Raw genomic sequence first — 19,989 nt, 5'->3', positions numbered from 1 at the left:
CCCTGACGCCTACTCTGAACTTTGGTTCTTATATAGAATCCAAAGCCCAAGTAGCCTCAAAAAAGCTTGGAATTCTGGCGAAGGTGAGACAGTATTTCAGCCCGGGACAGCTGCTCAACCTTTATCAAGCACAAGTCCGATCGTGCATGGAGTACTGCTCTCACCTCTGGGACGGTTCCGCCAAGTACCAGCTGGAGGCGCTTGAGGCGATAGAGAGGCGTGCCAAGAGGCTAATAAACGACGATGAGCTAGTAGGCAAAAAACTCCAGAGCCTCGCCCACCGTCGCAGAGTGGCAAGTTTATCGGTATTTTATCGGATACACTTTGGTGAGTGCGCTGCGGAATTGCACGATTTAATTCCGCCATCCCCGTTTTTCCATCGATCGTCGAGGCGCACAGACTGTAGGCATCGCCATATGGTGGATGTTCCATGTACCCGGACAAAGCGGTTCGGATCGACATTCTTCATCCGAACCGCGAGGGACTGGAACATGCTTCCTGAGTATGTGTTCCCCGACGAGTACAATATGGGGGTCTTCAAGCGAAGAGTGAACGGGTACCTTCTAGGGAAGCGCGCTCCATCATAGGCCACATCTCAGCTTACCATCAGGCGAGATCGTGGTCAAGCGCTTCCCTATCAAACAATAAAAAAAAAAAAAAAAAAAATCATCATTGTTTCTATTTTAACAACTTTAGAGAAGACACACGGACACAAACAGAAGAATAGAATATACACGAACAGAAGATTGAATATCTTAGTCAGAAATAAAATATGTGTGACAGAGAATTACAACTTGCCATGAACTTGATGGGAATATTGAAGAATCATGCTCTGTTATAACAAGTCACTAGTGATTAGATGATTTTTGCTAGCATACATACGTGTAATTTTAGTTTTTTATTTAGTTTTGCGCGATCTTTTGTTTTCTATTTATCTCCTCCAAAGATATTAATCACTATAGTCGGTCACTATAACCATATTATATCCATGCTTCTTTGATGTTTTCGTTCGATTTTAATTTTGAGCTCCTCTATATGTTTTAAATGGTGGTCATCTGTGACGTGCCAGACAAAAACCTATACGTATGCTTTTAGTTCTATCAATAAAAAAAGTACGCTAAAATATTTTTTTACAACTGAGAAACCCGATTCAGTCCTAAATTAAATAACAAATGACGAAATTAAATTATTAACAAATAATGAATTATTAACAAATGACGGAACAAACTGATAAATGAGAAAGAGAGCGGTAATATTTATAAAAATGTATAAACAAAACGTCATTGAGTATAATATAGTTTTAAAATGATACCTACTATACTTTTTCCGCTTCGATAAGAGAATAAAATTGTATGCTGTGATAACCTTTTTGCAACGTATTTTACGTCTACATTTTTTAGGCCTGACCTTGCGTTTTTTAGAGGACGCAATTTTATTTTTTTGATGTGTAGGGGGGGTCAGTGTGAAGCTAAAACCAAGTTTGTGGGGTCGCCACCCTTGTCCCATGGCCGCCATCTTGAAAATAGCGGTTGAAATGGTTTTAACGATATATCTCTTAAACTATTTATCTGATAATAAAACAATGTTAACATTATTTGTTGCAAATTAAATTCTCTACAACTTTAATTCAGTAACTTTTTGTCGTAGAATTATAAATAAAAAAGTTATAAGCGAAAATGTTCAGAAATTAGAGCTATTTATATTTTTCAATAAAACTTTTTTTTGATCATTTTACGAAGAAATGATATAAGACTATTTTTGTAGATTGTTTTTCGAGGAACAACTTTTATATACAACATTTTTTCATTACGTCAATAACTAAGGTTTTACAGCGCTCAGAAGTGAGTACTATTTTTCAGTAGTAACTATATATAATACTAGCTGTTGCCCGCGACTTCGTCCGCGATTACGTCGTTTTTCGTCATTTATTATTTTCGTTTAAAAAAAATAAGTGACACTTTATTTTTGAATGTTCTTAATTGTCTCTTATAAAATTTAACTACATTAAAATTGAACACTCTGATAAGAAAATCTTAAAATCGGTGGAAATCGAAAATCTGAGGAAAACATGAATGAATGTGATTTAGTATTTCAAATAATAATCTAAATTAAATGTAGATTAACAGTTTGAGCGCACCGTTATAGAATATGCACCAAAGTATTAAATTACGTTAGTTTACATAGTAACAAAACAAAAACACGATGACTTTCTTTCGCGCTCGGTACCACAAACTAAGCATGTTAATGGTACGTGGCCCGCATCACTTGACCCCCCGCGAGTTCCCCTCCGTTGCTATGCGAAAATACATTCGTCACTCTGCTGTAGGAAAAATTGTAATACTGTGGCCTGGGCGTTATAACACGCCCAGGGAGTTTAATCCGGCATTTATAACAATTTTATATTAATATCACCATCTTGAGGAAAAGCTTCTAATGTCGTTTTAAAACTGCATACATACGAATTAACCTGATGAAACATGTTCAAAATTGTGAAATGAGTTAAGTTTTAAATTCGAGAAATATTGATAATTCTTGTATTCGACTATTCGTTGTAGTCGAATACAAAATATATTTAAAGAAACTTACGTTGGCCTTCAGGCAAAAGGGATCCTATCAATTGGTAAACTTGACTTTGTATCTTAAAAGTAAGCATGAAAAGACCTTCTGATAATTGTTGAGCACCAAAGGATCATTTGAAACGCACTACTATAAGAGCGAATATTGTCTAAGAACTGTTTAGATTGCACATGTTCCTCTAAAAGTAGTGATTTCAAAGGTTCCGGTGTATCTTCAAACGAAAGCCGAATCCTTACTCATCTTTAAAGTTAATATCGCATATACAGAAGATGATCTGTAATCAATTGTGAGGTTATAAGCAAACCCACTTTTATATTTGTCGGACCCCACGGCCCACCACAGAATTCGTAGATTGATCTTCTATGTTTACCTCTAAGTCATTAAGACTATGTCGAAATCTGTCTGCAGTAAGAGGGGCCTCTCGCTATTCGTCCGTTTCCAGAGACCGAATAGGTTCAATTCTTAATCTTTCATTATACAAACTTATTAATCGTTCTTGTCTCAATTAATTGTAATATTCGCGTCCCTACTCTAGTCATTGCTTATGCTCATGTTCATCTTCAAGAGATCGAATAATATTATGGTGCACCCTATCATTATTTTGTCAAACGGTCTTCATATTGAGTAAAAGTTTCAGATTCTCGAGATAAAATATGACGGCCGTGATCAGCTGTGAGACGTTATACCCTCGCAGTGAAGGTTTCGGTCTCACGGGATAGCACATGCCGTTCGCGGTCAGCTGTGAGCCGCAATTCGCGTTGTGAAGCGGTTTCAGGTTCTCGGCATAACACATGTTGTTTTCGGCCTCTTACCTCTAACGATTCTTGAGAACTCTTATTTCTCATTTTCTTAGCTTTGCTCGAAATTCGAGATAAATATTTTATGGTGGCACTGATTCATGAAAATAAAAATTGAGTTACAACGGACTGAGAGTGTTATAGACAAATATATAATCAGAAAGCTTCGAACTCCTAAGCTATCGGAAGTTACACGTGTTATTGTGAGTCAACCATAAAAGATAGACATTTATGATGTCGGGAGATATTTTTTATATAATAAGGAGAACATTTCTTTCATATATGATTTCTGTGTAGGTTTAACCATTAAGGTTGCACACGCGACGAAAGCGGAAAAAAAAAATGGAGTTACTGCTCTGCTCCGTCGAGTAGTTTTTGTTCGGACAGACAGACGGACAATAATTTTACTGTTTACTTCTATGGCATCAGTGTCGATCCCTATTCCCTAATCACCCCGTGATAGTTATTTAGGAAATATATATAAATAATCTGGCGGGTCACGAGTGGCTGAGTTGGTCAGGCATCCGCCCCGGAATGGCGCGAAGGATGCGGGTTCGAGTCCCGCCTCGTGATCGAATTTTTTCTATTCTTTATAAATTTATATTTATAAAGCATTTGAATGCCATAAAACCAAAAATATAAATTCAACAAAAAAGGTCGTGTTCCATCGTTACAATATTGTATTCACTGAAAAGTGCTTCATATTGGTTGAAATGGTTGTTAATCATCTCAATAGATGGCGCGCGGTGTGTCCCTTCAGACACATAAAACTGGCGGGTCACGAGTGGCTGAGTTGGTCAGGCATCCGCCCCGGAATGGCGCGAAGGATGCGGGTTCGAGTCCCGCCTCGTGATCGAATTTTTTCTATTCTTTATAAATTTATATTTATAAAGCATTTGAATGCCATAAAACCAAAAATATAAATTCAACAAAAAAGGTCGTGTTCCATCGTTACAATATTGTATTCACTGAAAAGTGCTTCATATTGGTTGAAATGGTTGTTAATCATCTCAATAGATGGCGCGCGGTGTGTCCCTTCAGACACATAAAACTGAAAGAATAGAATAAATTCGATTGCTCTGGCGGGTCACGAGTGGCTGAGTTGGTCAGGCATCCGCCCCGGAATGGCGCGAAGGATGTGGGTTCGAGTCCCGCCCCGTGATCGAATTTTTTCTATTCTTTATAAATTTATATTTATAAAGCATTTGAATGCCATAAAACCAAAAATATAAATTCAACATTAGGAAATATATTTCATGTACAGATTTAATATAAGTAAAATATATTTAGATTCCAATTTCCATGTAACGTTAAATTCGACTATCTAACAGACAACGCAGGTTACTCTCGTTTCCGTAAGTTGAGGCGGCTACATATTCGGTCCTCATAACATCACTTTTAGTGAACGAAACGACAGCGCGGTTTAATTCGATGCCAACACCATCAAAAAAAAGGAAACATTTTTAATTGTGAAAAAATATTATGATTTACACTATCAACACTATTTTAATATAAAATATATGGCTGTGAGTGTGTAAAAATAAATCCAGCTAGTTTCACATCACACTTAATGTGTTTATAATTAGCTATAGGTACGACATGAAAATATACATATTAATTACCAAGCAATAATCATACAGGTATGTAAATACTGAACAAAAGTATTAACAGTCAAAGTTTATTTTTACTAACATTTAACAACATGTACTTAAATGATGAAGAAATAATAATTATCAACGAACTAACCTTTTCTATAATACTTAAAACGCAGCACATTTTTTTAATTATCTTGCTCAACTCTGCTCAAAAATTTGAGGGTTTTGTTTGAACTTTAATGTGGAAATGCTCATTACAATCTGTGAATTTAAAGAATAACAGTACTAACAACATTCTATTCAATTTTATTGAGCTGATGAATATCTTTTGCCTGGAAGAGATCACCGCCACCTAATAAATATACTGTGTTTTCTTATAAAATCGTAACGTAACGGCACCAGTCTTGTACAGATTAAGGAAAAAATTGAAGTTTTTTGCAAATTTCTCGTAGGTTTTTTAACTTTATTGGATATTGTTTAGTTATACCTTTAGTTCAATGTTAGTTTAACGTAACCAATGTTAGAAAAAAGATTACAATGCATAAATAATGAAGTTATTTATAAATTAAAAAACCACTTTTTTGCACCAGTGTTGGACAGTGAAAAATCTAATGATGGACACCCAGTTTTGGACAACATCCAGTTATGAACACCCATTTATGGACCGTACCTAATGTCGTTTCTCCAGTTATTTACAATTGGAGAAGACTTATAGTTATCAATAGAATCTTGAAAATGATGATTGGAATACAATAAATCGGGGATGTATTTATAAAAAATAGTACTTATTAATTACATACATATTTTGCATACTTATAATATTTAAAACAGTCTTAATTTCCATTTTCTAGGCAAAAATTGCACAAATGTATCGTTAAATACGAGTTATGTCCGTTAAGAAACACCAATATGGTTTTTTTAAGTCAGGGATGAAAAATATAACTAAAAAAAGTACTGCCATTCCATCCATTTTGAGACTTCTTCTTCTTCGTCATATCACTCTAGGGTAGATGTTACCCGCGTCACGATGTTCCGCCGTATCTCTCTGTTTCCTGGCATTCCGCTACACTCGTGAAGTGAATCGCCAAGCTGAATCCGCCAGCAGCCTTAATCTGATCGGTCCATCGATATGGATTCCAAATTGTAGCACGAGGCAAAAAGCTTTTTTTAAACTGTTGTCAAGATGGTGTGGATGAAATTTAAGCGTGTGTGCTATATGGTGGTGGAATTTAGCAGCAGACAACGATCCAAACAGTTCATCAGAGAACTCTCTAGATTTCTCTATTAGATATTATGTTGTTGGACCCATTAGTGTAATTTTAACAAAAAATATCAATGTCCATTATAGGAACCAAAGCAAATCCAGTCATGGACAATTGTTGTACAATATTGGAATCCTTTGTTTGAAATGGTCGTGATAGGTATATTATTAATCAGAAAGAAAAGACAATACAGAAAAGCGCATGTAATTAATACCTTTAAAAAAAGTTTATTTTCGACAAATGTCCATAAATGGATATATCCATAGAATTAAATCCAGTTATGGACACTGATGAATTTTATTTAAACAACATAACCTATCATGATACTAAATCGTGTAATATTTCGTACACTTAACTACTATAAATAAAAGTAATATCAAATTTTGCTGACATTTATACAAAAATTCTTATAACCAAAATTGTGTCCTCACTTCCTTAAGGATTTCCTTAGTAAAAACGGATTTCTTCGAAACGAGTCGCAGCAACTAAACATAACGTTCTGCCATCTTCAAACATTTTGGCCGAATAAGATGAAATGTCGTATTTTGATAGCTTATGAACCAAACTTTTATTTTAAGTATTGCCAAATTATATAACGTTCATTTTGGTCTTAATATTTAAATTTAATATTTATTTTGTCCATTACTGGATGCTTGTCCACGACTGGTGCCGTTACCTTAACATAATTTCTTTTATCTACTAAATTTTAATAAATAAGTTCTTTTTGTTATTTTTATTTAAAAATGAGCTTGAGCTTATATTAGGCAAAAGTATACATTAACTTTTTATAATTTCAGGACCGCACCTTAAATGGGGCGCTCGAAAAATATGCCTACGGGTTTTTAATAGAGAAATGATACACAACAAAGTTATGTTGGTTCCATTTTATTTATAAAATATAATGAAAATGTTCAAATATAAAACATATTATGTAAAATGATTAAAAATAAATAAATGAAGCAACTACGATTCAAAGAAAACATCTTTTTCAGTGTGAAAATGCTCTAAGCAATCCTGGATGATGAGTATATCATGTACTCTCATCCCAGTACGGTCGGTACCTCGATAGCCATAACGATAAATATTATAATCAGATAACAGCAAAGTCAGAATAAAAATCATGACTTGTACAGTTGTGAGTGCAAAATTTATGTTTCATTTGGCAATAACATTTTTTTCGGTACTAAAACGTAGTAGTTTGATATGTGGTTGACTGCCCCTTCTCTCCTTCCTGAAAAATATCCTCCAAAATTACCTGAGATACTTCCAATGATTGAACCATACGTTGGACATTAACTTCAGTCAAAAATTGACGAAGCGGATGATTACTAATTTCCACTTAATCCTCGCTGCCACTATCTTCATCATCAAATCATCAATTTTCAAGTGGTGTTGTAAAATTGTCAGCAGAAATAGTCTTCCAAAGGCGATATAATTTTATCAACATTGAATCTGTAAATAAAAAATCAAAAGTTATCTGTAAATCTATAAAAAAAGCTACTTACAAATAAAATTTTATCAACAAACTACTGTTCCCAACGCACCTCAAAATCTTGTAAAAGTCAAAAAGAATTCATCATTTTATTATTTCATTCTAAAAGTGTACTATAAAACCTTTATAAAACCAACAAAAAACATGAATTGCTATCTATCATTATAAAAAATAAATACCTATACAAGTAACAACTTACCTTTTGTGGGAACGCATGGTGAAAATTCACAAAACACGAAGATTGAATTTGATATTTATGGTTTTATGACATTCAAATGCTTTATAAATAAAATTTATAAAGAATATAAACATTCAATCACGAAATTATGCGGGTTGGAGTCCCGCCTCGTGATCGAATTTTTTCCTTTATAAATTTATAAAACACGAAGATTTCAAAAATGTTACCAATGAACACAATCAATATTAGATTAATATTGTAATGGTGTCTAGTTTGACTTATAATAATAAACACTTACCCTCACTTTTAAAAATGTAGTATATTCACACGAAATATAAGCGCACCTTATAGGGAAGGGAAGATATGGGTTAAAGAGTTAAATAAACAACATGCTTATATTTAAATTATTAATTTTCAACAGTATGTTCAGTAGTGTTAACATGTAAATTGATTTGATTTTTACGAAATCTCATAGATGGCGCTGTTGCAAATTTGTCTCTATACTACTAAATTCATTAAACTGTTTCTCTGCCCAAATTACGTAAATGACATAGTTTTTATTTTGTAAAGCTAGATAATAGCATGGTTTACTCGAAACCAACATTTATACATGAGTCTTTAGATTGTACGCTGTCGTAGTACACGGAATATGTAAGAAAAATAAAGGTTCACAGCTCCTCCCCCGAAGGTGATATCATGATAATATGTTTAAACTATCCTCACCCGACCTCTTGGGAATATTCATGCAAAATTTGAAGTAAATCTATGCAGTACTTTCTGAGATTAGCCCGGAAAATCATACAGACAAACAGACAAACAGACAAAAATTCTAAAAACTATATTTTTGGCTTCTATATCGATTATAGATCATGGATCAAGTATTCTTTTAAAAAAATATTCAATGTACAGTTTTGACTTTCCTACGATTTTATTATATGTATACATACAGGGTTACTTGTAAAACACCAGCAACCTCGCAGGACAAGATAGCTAACATCATAAGTAACAACATTTGTTCTACGACTTTTGATAATTTGTTAGATTTTATTTTCATACAAAAATAAATATAAAATATACATTTAATTTTCCGTTTCAATATTATAAACTCTACGCGCATCCCAAAAATTACGTAAACAAGAAGCGAACGAGAGGGGAAAGGAGGCGTCGCGTCGTCCTTTCGATAATGAATAGAACATAGACTTACAAATGTTAGTAGAGTACAATAAAAACTTAAAAAAAATCATTTAAAAATAATGTATTGCGTTATGCCAAAAGTCGTAGAACAAATGTTGTTACTTATGATGTTAGCTATCTTGTCCTGAGAGGTTGCTGGTGTTTTACAAGTAACCCTGTATATATATATAAGATAAGATAAGATATTGTACAACTTTGCATAGGTAATAATCAGACCCTTTGGCAAATAAATTAACCTACCAAAGTAGAGTTTCCGGAATGAACAAATTCAATAAAAAAAATACGCCACAAATAGAATCTCGTCGAATACTACGTGTAATATAAAATATTATCAATAATTTTTTATTATGTAACTTTTATCTGTATGATAACCCTGTAAGTATAGTTATTGGTATTGAGATAATTTAGTTGTGTTTTTAATGTCAATTTGATTAAATTTTATTTAGGTTTAATTAATTTGTAAGTTTGTAAGTCTTCTTTTAGAATGTTGGTACTTTGAAAAAAGAAAGGGGTTGTAAGGGAGAAATCTATAGGTATTTATATTTTGCCGAATGTCCAGCACGCCATAGAAAACGTTAATTTAAATTCCGCATAAATGAATAGGCGGACTATACGCGTTAGAATATATTATATTATATTCTATGCTATAACTCTATATCCTGTATTTTTATACGAAATGATCCAATCATCATATTTTGCATTACGCCTGCAAATTAATATTATACATCTTTGCATGGGTAATTATCATCAGTCGACCCACCAGACCCTTTGGCGAATAAATTAACCTACCTATGGAGAGTTTCCGGAATGAACAAATTTATTAAAAAAATACGCTACAAATTGAGAGTCTCTTTTTTTAAAAGTCGGTTAAAATACTACGTGTTATTTAATATATTATCAACAGGTTTTTATTTATGTAAGTTTTACAGCGAAAGGTTACTATCTTTTACTCGAGCAGTTCTTAAGAAAAATGACTAATGGGGAGAACCCTTTTTAGTGGATTTGTAAAATTTATAATTTATAAAACATTTTTCTTAAAAATAATAAATTTTGTCAATTGACATTATAGAATTGGAATCCGTATATTATGTGCGAAAGTTTATAAGGATGTATGGATGTTTGTTACTCTTTCACGCAAATACTACTGAACCGATTACAATGAAATTTGGTATGTAGCTAGATGAAGACCCAGAATAAGACATAGGCTACTTTTTATCCCGGAAATCCCACCGCAGGAATAGGAACTATGCGAGATTTTCTTTGAAAACGCGATCGATGCCGCGGGCGGATATCTAGTAAAATGTAAAAGTCAGAGAACAAAAAAAAATGCTTTTAGAGCCCACCATTGGATTTACCTACTTCTAAGTAAGATACCGATGGAAACAACAAAACAAATAGTACATTTTATACATTGGTGATTTTAATGTTAACAATTGCACACACATAATATAATCTTTGCTTACTCATCTTTGACTTCAGTGGGAAAATGGCGCTTAAGCTGTTCGGTCGCGTCTTAATTCTATTTTTAGTGTCAGCTGGTGCATCCGGTCATTTCAAAATAACTAATGTGAAGATACAGGCCTTAAAACCCAAGGGCATACGGGTGTCAATACCAGGTTAGTTATCTATAACTCAAACATTTATTTATTAAGGACTTCTTCCAGGTGTCAATACCGGGTCAATAATCCATACTAATATTATAAATGCGAAAGTAACTCTGTCTGTCTGTCTGTTACTCAATCACGCCTGAACCAATTTGCATGAAATTTGGTATGGAGATATTTTGATACCCGAGAAAGGACATAGGCTACCTTTTATTGCGAAATATGTACCACGGGCGAAGCCGGGGCGGACCTCTAGTTTTAAATATTTATTAAATCAATTAGACTTCCTCAATTAAATATAATATTTGCCAAAAATACACTAATTAATATAAGCACCTTTTTGCTTTAATTTATCATAACTTTAAATTAACTATTTTTGTTAATATACATATATGTATAATCTGAATCTCGCAAACGGGTTCAACGATTTTCATGAAATGCAGGTTTCGGAGGCAATAAATCGATTTAGCTAAAATTCGTTTAAAAAAAACAGCTCTATTACACAGCTACAATTTGTCTGTTTGGTTGAACGTGCACGAATGTTTCGACATGATATCACAGTTATTTTTTTAATTTAGTGACATAATGAAATCTAGAAAAAGTAACTAGAAAAAAATCTAGTTAATAAATAAATACTTATTTGTAAGTACAATTGACTGCAAGGTGAATCCAATTTATTTTGTATTATGTTCATATAATAATCAATATAATAATAATCTATTTGATTTCATATACTGATGGTGGCGACATTATTGTCTCATACATATTATATACAATTCTATAAGTCATATTACATTAACCGATTAAAATATCACCTTGAAGACGAGTTAATCGAATACGCATAATTAAGGATTAACCCATTAATTTTTAGACCAACTGCCCCTTTTCCATCAGGTATTGAGAATAAACAAAAATCTCGTCAGATCTTGAAATCGGACCACTTTAGAAGTACCAACTCACATTAGTGAACATAGGAATTGAAAAGTTCTTCCTTTTTTGAAGTTGTTTAAAATACTAATAATAACACTCTTTTTAGATGATCCTTCACTATCACTATTTGTATTCGGAGGGAATTTAAATGAAGATTATATACAAGGCGATGTTCAATTAATCACAGTGCCAAAACGCGGAGAATGGGTGTTTGAAGACCTCAATATAGACCCTAATGACGTCATCAACTATTACGTTATTGTGGCCAGCGATATAAAGCTCTTTGTCAAAGATAACCGTTCATTTACTGTTAAAGGTGAGTTTATTTTAATATGTACTATAGTAATAATTAATTTTAATTAATAGTACAGCTCACGTAGAATTACACATGACGCAAAAACTAAGACATCAAAATTACATTGATCTATTATCTTTTTTTCTCCGGAAAGATAATGAAATAAAAATAGAAATAAAAGTTCCTACAACACTGTACCTAACTAGTCTATCGTCATTGTCATAAACTAAAAAAAGGAAAAATAAAGACGACGCTCTCCAATATGACCTTTTTAATTTACCAGCATATAGCATTCTTGTCTTTTAGAACTGGTGGACCCATCAGCTCCAGCATCATCTCCAGAATGTCGCAGTACTCTGACACAAGTGAGAGATGGCAAAGCGTGTGCCGGACAAGTTATATTTGAAGACAACTTTGATAGACTTAACGAAGATTTGTGGTACATCGAACAGTATGTGCCAGAACAACCAGTAGGTAGATTTTATTTTGTTTTTTGATGAGATTAAATGTTCTGATAATAATTAAGACATTAGTGGTTCTGAAGTTTTACGAGCAAAAATAAATATTAGTATTGATCAATAAAACAATGTAAATCACCTTCTTGAATTATGGAATATTTTTAGCAAAAATGTAGGTAATGTATAGGTACTTCTATAGATTGCTTTGCGCGAATGAATTTTGAAACTCCAGTATACCTTAATTGTATAAAGTGTGGATTCAATTTTGGAAAATGTGTTTGTTTTGTTTTTCAATAACAGTGAATTAAAGCTTTTTTTTGTTTACTTTACCAGGATTATCCGTTTGTATCCTACCAACGCCCACCGAAAAGCCAAACAGTATCAGTTAATAATGGAAATTTACAAATAGCTCCTCAACTTCTTCAAAACTTTCCGGGATTTTCGAATAATTCGATATACTCTGGTACTCTAGATTTAATAAGTGGGTGAGTTTTAGTAATATTTTTTATCCTAATTTCATGATCAAATTATGTTGAAAGTATAAAAAAACCCTTAATACTAATCTTACAAAGTTTATCCATATTTTATCGTAGCCTTCAGTATCTCTATAAGCACTAGTACTCATAGTTTTTGAAACACATTCAATACTGATAATCCTTCAACAAAATATACTTTATAAATGTTCATTCCATTTCCGTGTAGAAAAAAAGGCGTCACTATTAATTCTATTATAATTTCATTATCATTTCTTTCCGTTCCCTTGACTGTTAATCCTTTATTATTTATTCTAGCTGCACAAGTAGATCAACATATTCATCGAAATGTAGTACAAGTGCCTGGGGAGCAAATATATTGCCTCCAGTTGTCAGCGGAAGATTGACTTCAAAGCTGTCCTTTAAATACGGTCTCGTGGAAGTCCGGGCGAAATTACCTCGAGGCGATTGGATCTTTCCAGGTGACCTTTTTAATACAAGTCTTTCATACTATAGAAAATATTAGAATTTTATAGGTACTTACCTATATTCGTCGTCGTCGTCGTCGAGTAGTAGTAGACTACTACTAAGTAGTAGTAGTAGTAGTAGTAGTAGTAGTACCTATATTGTGTAGAGTTAAATGAAGAAAGTGTCTTTCTTCCGGTATAGACCGAATGATGAGATAGAATGTTTTTTTTTTTCAATCATTTGTTTCTGGCGAGATAGAATGTTGAAATATAAAATGCCCATATATTTACCCATACGGACAAGGGACTAAACTTACTGATATTATACATTACATACACTTCTTTATTTCTTGGTTTTATTACAGTATAAGTAAAAATATGAAACGCGAGTAGGGCCATACTTTCAAATAATTCCTAAAAAGTCGTTTCAAAACTTAACAGTTTTTATGTATGTTTTTATTTTATATATTGAAACTTTCAGATATCCTGTTAGAGCCTTTATTGAACAAATACGGGTTCATGAACTATGCATCGGGAATAATAAGGATCGCTGGTGCTCGGGGGAACAGTGAATTGATGTTTGGCAATGATAATATTGGAAATCAGGTATTATATGCTATTAAATGGAAATAATTATTATCGTGACAATGTACTAAGACAATGCAAGTTGTGTGGCTAGTTTAATAGGCCCGCTATCACACCACGCAAGTACTTCATTCAAATCCTTTTCTGTAAATATTTCAGATTTGAATCTCTTCTTCTCTTCTCTGTAATATATATAAAATTCTCGTGTATTAACTATTATGTGTTATTCGTGTGTAAGTTAGTTATGATACTCCTCCGAAACAGTTGGACCGATTCTCACGAGACTTTGTGTGTCTGAGAATCGGCCAACATCAAGTTTTCAAGTTATAAGAGAAAGGCAGAATAACGTTTGTTGGGACAGCTAGTAAACTTATATAAGTAACAACAGAAAATATGAATAACATTGTAAAATAAATTATTAAAACAGTTGTAACAATAACAGTTGTTATGTTTTCAAATCTATTATCTTGATTAGCATTCATAGCATCATCGTAGTAAAAGATGAAAAATTATTATTCAACGTGAATACTATATGGTCAATGTCTTAGCACTTCCTAAAGTAAAATAATAATACATATTTTTATTGTATTATCATTTTAATGTGAACTCCATATTTTACTGTTAGTCGTAATTTAATCTTTTTCTGTTGTAGGGAAGCCCTTTTTGTTTTAAATTGATTTTAAAGTGAAACTTCTTTAGGCGCATTGAGAGTAAAATCTCAAGGTCGCGTCATGGCAATACCGTCACGTCTTGAAGTAAGGCGACGATTTTGGTATGTTTGAATCATGTCAAAGAAGTTTCACTTCTGACACGTGTGCTCGGCACACACGCTCTTGTTTGTTCTTGATAACTAAAAATATGCATGACAATAATTTCAGGTTCTATATGGAGGACCAATTATGGATTTCAACTGCCGTCAATACCTCATCAGAACCAAATATTCTGGGAATCCTTGGTCTAACGACTTCCATCTTTATGCTGTACTGTGGGAACCCAGTAAGTTATGTTTTCCCTTTTTTCAGACATATTCTACACATAAAAAAATATGTACAGTAACGTTATTTACATAAATAGAAAAATTAATTTTTACTTATCACGCATAATCATAATATGATAAAGTACAAACTTTAAACACAGACATAAGAATGAAAGGTTTTGAATAAGGGAAGACTTGGTTTATTTAAAAAATATTAATCTATAATTTTCATCCTTTATTAATGAGACTCGTAATCATTAGCTCTGAATTAAGTACCTTAGACGTTCCACTTTCAGTCTCCGTTTGTGTATGGTGCATTCCTCTGTAAATATTCATGGGTTATGTCCGCACAATTATTTTATTGGTTGTGTGTATGTATGGGTTAACAAAGTAGCTCAGTTGCCCACCCAAGAAAATGTTTTGACCCCAAAATGATTTCAATCTAATCCATTGCAGCTCGGATAACCTTAACAGTGGATGGTATAGAATGGGCTCGTGTGGAGCCCACAACAAATGGACTGCAGGGACAGCTGCCCCGGGACTGTCCGCTACCACGAGACCTCCTCAACACTGGGACCAGCATGGCTCCGTTTGATGATTATGTAAATCTCTAAATATAATAATTTATTTCTATTTATTTATTTGATTTATTTCAGATAATTGCAATATCCATATAATTGTTAGTATCTTGTTACCTTAAAACTATGTTAGTATTAAAATTACAACGCCATGACCAAGGGAAATAATGAATCCCTATTTCCCTTAGTCACGGCGTCACGCGTGAACAGCTACATCGATTTCGATAATTCTTATTTTGACGTGTTCGTTATGGAGACGGATCTCATGAAATAGCTTTATATCGCCAGAATTCTTATATTATAATAAAATAGTTATAAGAATATAATTACATAAAAAATATGCAAATTACTATAAATAGACCTAAACCAACCAATACCAATTTCCATTTCAGTTCTATACAACATTAGGGGTGTCAGCTGGTGGAATATCCGAGTTTCCAGATGGCATCTACACATCAGGGTCTCATTTTAAGCCCTGGAGGAATCGAGGTCGGAAGGCGATGCTCAATTTCTGGCAAGATATGGACGCCTGGTGGCCGACCTGGTCACAACCATTGGTCATCGACTACGTACGAATTAAAGCTCTTTAGATTTACGTTAGGATTTAGTCGAATAGTTGTTGTTTATCATCTGTAAAGGATTTTTTATGAATGAAAAAACATGCAAAAATCTTTTTATTCATATAAAATGCTTTATAGTTTTACAAATTAATTGTTATCAATAAAACATTTTGAAAAAGATGATAAAACCTATTATTATTTTTATTGTAACCGACCAGTATCACACACTTCCTGTCCTTGTGTAATAAACAAAACTTTAAATATTTAAGAGTTCGGGTATTAAAAGTAAGAATTGTAAATTAACGGGAAAACATCTTCTTGTATTTGTACGTTTTCTGTTTGCATTGAAAACTGGCACCCATTCACGGTCCTCGTTACAACAGCATCATAATCTTTCAATACTTTTATTCTTATTGGTTCTGATAGTGGACCATCCATATCACTTTTAAAGGCGAGAACTCTTACTTCATAAAGAGTATTGTATTTAACCCGGCGTCATTGTTGCTGGGTATCTAATACCCGACGCATTTTAAAACTGTCATAATTTTAAAACAAAATGCGCACGTCTTTTGTCCGTTACAGTAGCTGCGGTCGTTGACCTCTGTTTGCATATTCTCTTCTCTATTTTGTGTTGCTTCGGCTACCTCGTAGTGTAGACATGTGTAAAGAGCGCGCGGGTAAGTTATACCCGGCCACAATGGTCACGTAACATTTATAAAGACAGCGTGTTTGTTGTTTTTTATTGTTTATTGATAAATTTCATATTGTTTTGCACAATTTTATGAACCATGTCTTACGAAAGCGAACAACGTCGACTCCTAGCCTTGTTTGAACAAGCTGACGCCAGTGAAAATGAACAGTGCAGTTCAGAAGACGAGGGTGAAATCGACCATATTTCAGAGCGAAGTCAAGGCAGTGATACGGAACAGGAATGCAGCAATGATAAGCAAGAAGTAATTGTTTCAACAAGTAACCAGCAGTTTTATATTGGTAAAGACAATTCCACCAAATGGTCTCCACCACCTCGGACCAACGTCCGCACAAGGTCAGAAAACGCTGCGTTGATCTCGATAGCGAATAAGTCGGTATATTATTAGTAAATAAGCTTTGTTTTATATAGTTCATGATTTCAGGTTTATGTTCTAAAGAAAATTTTATGTTTTGTCTCTAAATATCTATTATGTTATGTTTTCGAATAAACGTTTTAAGTTATGTTCTAAAAAAATTATCGCAGAATAAAAAGATTTAATTTGATTTAATATGCTCATTTTATGATAAATAAATGTTTGATTTTTATTAATTATGTATTTAACTACCTATTTCCCTATTATAGAAAACAACTGTCAACAGCCGCCCCCTGTAACGCTGTTACAATGTCACCATAAAGTGCGTCTATCGCTGCCAAGTGATCCTTGCTACTATCGTTACAGATGCTATCACAACATTGTTGGAATTCATGAGGGAAGCCTAATTCTCTTAGTTTATTGTTACAACATGTAGTGTACTTTTCTGTTTGACTCAAATCTCTATCTCCCCATAGAACCTTATTTGTTCTCGTGAACGGTGCCTTAATTATTCTACAAACAGATTTTAAGTTACACTGAATCTCAACTGGATAGTGATCAGACCAGAAAATGTCGTAGCATACCCTAACTGAAGAAACTGTCCTTAAAGCAGCATCAGTAACCACACAGTGGTCCAACCACCTGCGGCTGCCGTGCGCTTCACTCACAAAAGTATGGGTATTTGAAATTGATCCCAACATCTTTAGGTCTACACACGTCCAATTTTGTTCGTTACAAAAATTTTGAAGTTCATTACCAAACAATTCCCCCGGATGAGCGTTAAAGTCCCCCATGATAAATACATTTTCAATATTACTAGTCTCAACTATGGACGTAATTTCGCTTAAACATTGAACAAATTCCAAAAGATTGTCAGAAGAGTCGGTAGGCATATAGATGGAAAAAACGAGTATTAACCGTTCCGACACACACACCTTAATTGCACTTATTCGGTCACTTTCACACGGAATTACAGACACATCATTACACTTACTGTTTCTCCATAAAAGTGCTACGCCGCCATATGGCCGCCCACGCAGTATACCGCTTGATAGGTCAACCGCAGATTTGCCGAAAAAACCAAAGTCTTTGTTTATATTACCGAGTTCGGGTATCTCGTGTGGCAAGAGCCAAGTTTCTTGAAGCGCAATAATATCAGCGGTGAGGCATAGCCGTCTAACACACTCAGAGGATCTTTTAAAAGACTTACAATTGAAACTGATAAAACTTAAACTTTCCTTGTTGGTTGTACTACCCATTTAGATTTATTTTGGCACTAATATCAGATTTCTTACGTCTGTCTAGATCCCGTCTGCTAAAATTCACGAAACGGCGAAAAGTTATACCGTCAGGCCATAAACTGCAGTCCAAAAACAAACTCAGTTTCTCCCTAGGAACATACATTTTATATGAGTTTATTTATTTATTTATTTATTATTATAATTAAAACGGTATTGCACCAATTACATTAATTATAAAAAATTACATAAATTATATTACAAAAAATAAAATTAAATTAAATCAAATTACAAATTACATATAAAAAGAAAAACAATAAATTAATATATAATGAATTAATACAATGAATGGTTTCTGTTCCCAACACCAGCAATAAATATGATAAATTGATTGCTAGTATTAAAAACAAAAACCATTCAAAACTTTTCAGAAAAGCTCAAGCACGCCGACAACAACGAGCCCCATCCATCCGCGAACAGATCGCATTCGGGGTTGTTATTGAGGAGAGCATTGAGCGCAGTGAGAGCGCGTGGAATTGGTGATAAGGCTCGGGCTGTAGTGTGAGCCGGCGGTATAGCAAAGAGCACATGCTTGCGCGCTCGACAGTAATTATCAGGCACAAATAATTTACACACCTCATCACTCAAATCAATAGCGTCAATTTTGCCACGCAGAATCTTGCAGACAAAGGCTAATTGATTGTATTTTCTACGTGTCTCCAATGAGTTGTACCCAAGACAGCCTAGCAAAAACATTGTCGGATATAAATAGGGATAGTACCCAAATTGATGCTTGAACAGGAACCGAAGGAAAGCCTTTTGGATTTTTTCGAGCATCAGGGTATATTTTCCCTCGTGTGTGTTCCATACACAAGAACTAGCCTCCAACTTGCTGCGGACCAGGGCTCCATATACAAGCCCTATGGCGCGTCCTGTTCGAAAATCACGCACATTCCGAAGAACAAACCCAAGCCGCCTAAAAGATTCCTTTGCCAACATTGCCACATGATCGTGAAATGTGAGCCCGCGATCAAATGTGACACCCAAGTCCTTAATTACAGTGCTTCTTTTAATGGATGTATTTTTGATCTTGTAATCAAAGTGTATCGGGTGCCTCATCCGACCGAAGGTCATCACAAAGCATTTCTCTATGTTAAATTCCAATTTGTTTCTAATGCTCCACTCATAAATAGCATCGATGTCATGTTGAAGAGCTAAGCAATCTAACTCAGACCCGATTTCCAAATACAATTTGAAATCATCAGCGTAAAGAAGACTCCTAGCATGAGATACCACTCTAGGTAGGTCGTTTACCATGATCAAAAATAAGAGAGGCCCCAGTATGGAACCTTGACTAACTCCTGAACGCGTGTGGTAGGGTTTAGATTCATACAGACCGAGTCTGACGAACTGTTGTCGGTCACGCAAATAATCCGCCAGCAGCCGAAGAAGTCCCGGGGAAAAACCTATAGCACAGAGCTTCGCCAACAATATGTCATTGTTCACTCTATCAAAGGCCTTCTGGAAGTCAAAGTAAAGTACATCAACTTGACGCCCTCGATCGAGTCGAACCGAAATATATTCGACAAGAGTCATTAAATTTGTATCAACCGATCTCATGGTCCTGAATCCATGCTGTTCATTACACAGATACTTATTCACCTGC

At 34.1% G+C, this 19,989-nt stretch overlaps 1 protein-coding gene across 1 annotated transcript; it reads left to right on the top strand.

Annotated features, from left to right (window-relative positions):
• The first annotated feature begins 10,581 nt into the window (after window positions 1–10,581).
• On the top strand, window positions 10,582–16,126 carry LOC149483816 (beta-1,3-glucan-binding protein-like). The gene is made up of 9 exons (XM_089701954.1): window positions 10,582–10,711; window positions 11,736–11,945; window positions 12,231–12,394; window positions 12,716–12,867; window positions 13,174–13,337; window positions 13,804–13,928; window positions 14,786–14,903; window positions 15,340–15,485; window positions 15,854–16,126. Exons 1-9 carry the CDS (start codon window positions 10,582–10,584, stop codon window positions 16,049–16,051), a joined length of 1,407 nt encoding a protein of 468 aa, XP_089558080.1. The 3' UTR covers window positions 16,052–16,126.
• The last annotated feature ends 3,863 nt before the right edge of the window (window positions 16,127–19,989 follow it).

Source organism: Colias philodice, chromosome 12, assembly GCF_061535455.1.
Source record: "Colias philodice isolate Cphi_HAF_F1 chromosome 12, ilColPhil1 Martin Lab GWU primary, whole genome shotgun sequence".
Taxonomy (NCBI): domain Eukaryota; kingdom Metazoa; phylum Arthropoda; class Insecta; order Lepidoptera; family Pieridae; genus Colias; species Colias philodice.
The sequence above is the reverse complement of the archived record's forward strand: the minus strand, read 5'-3'. Positions and strand labels throughout refer to the sequence as shown.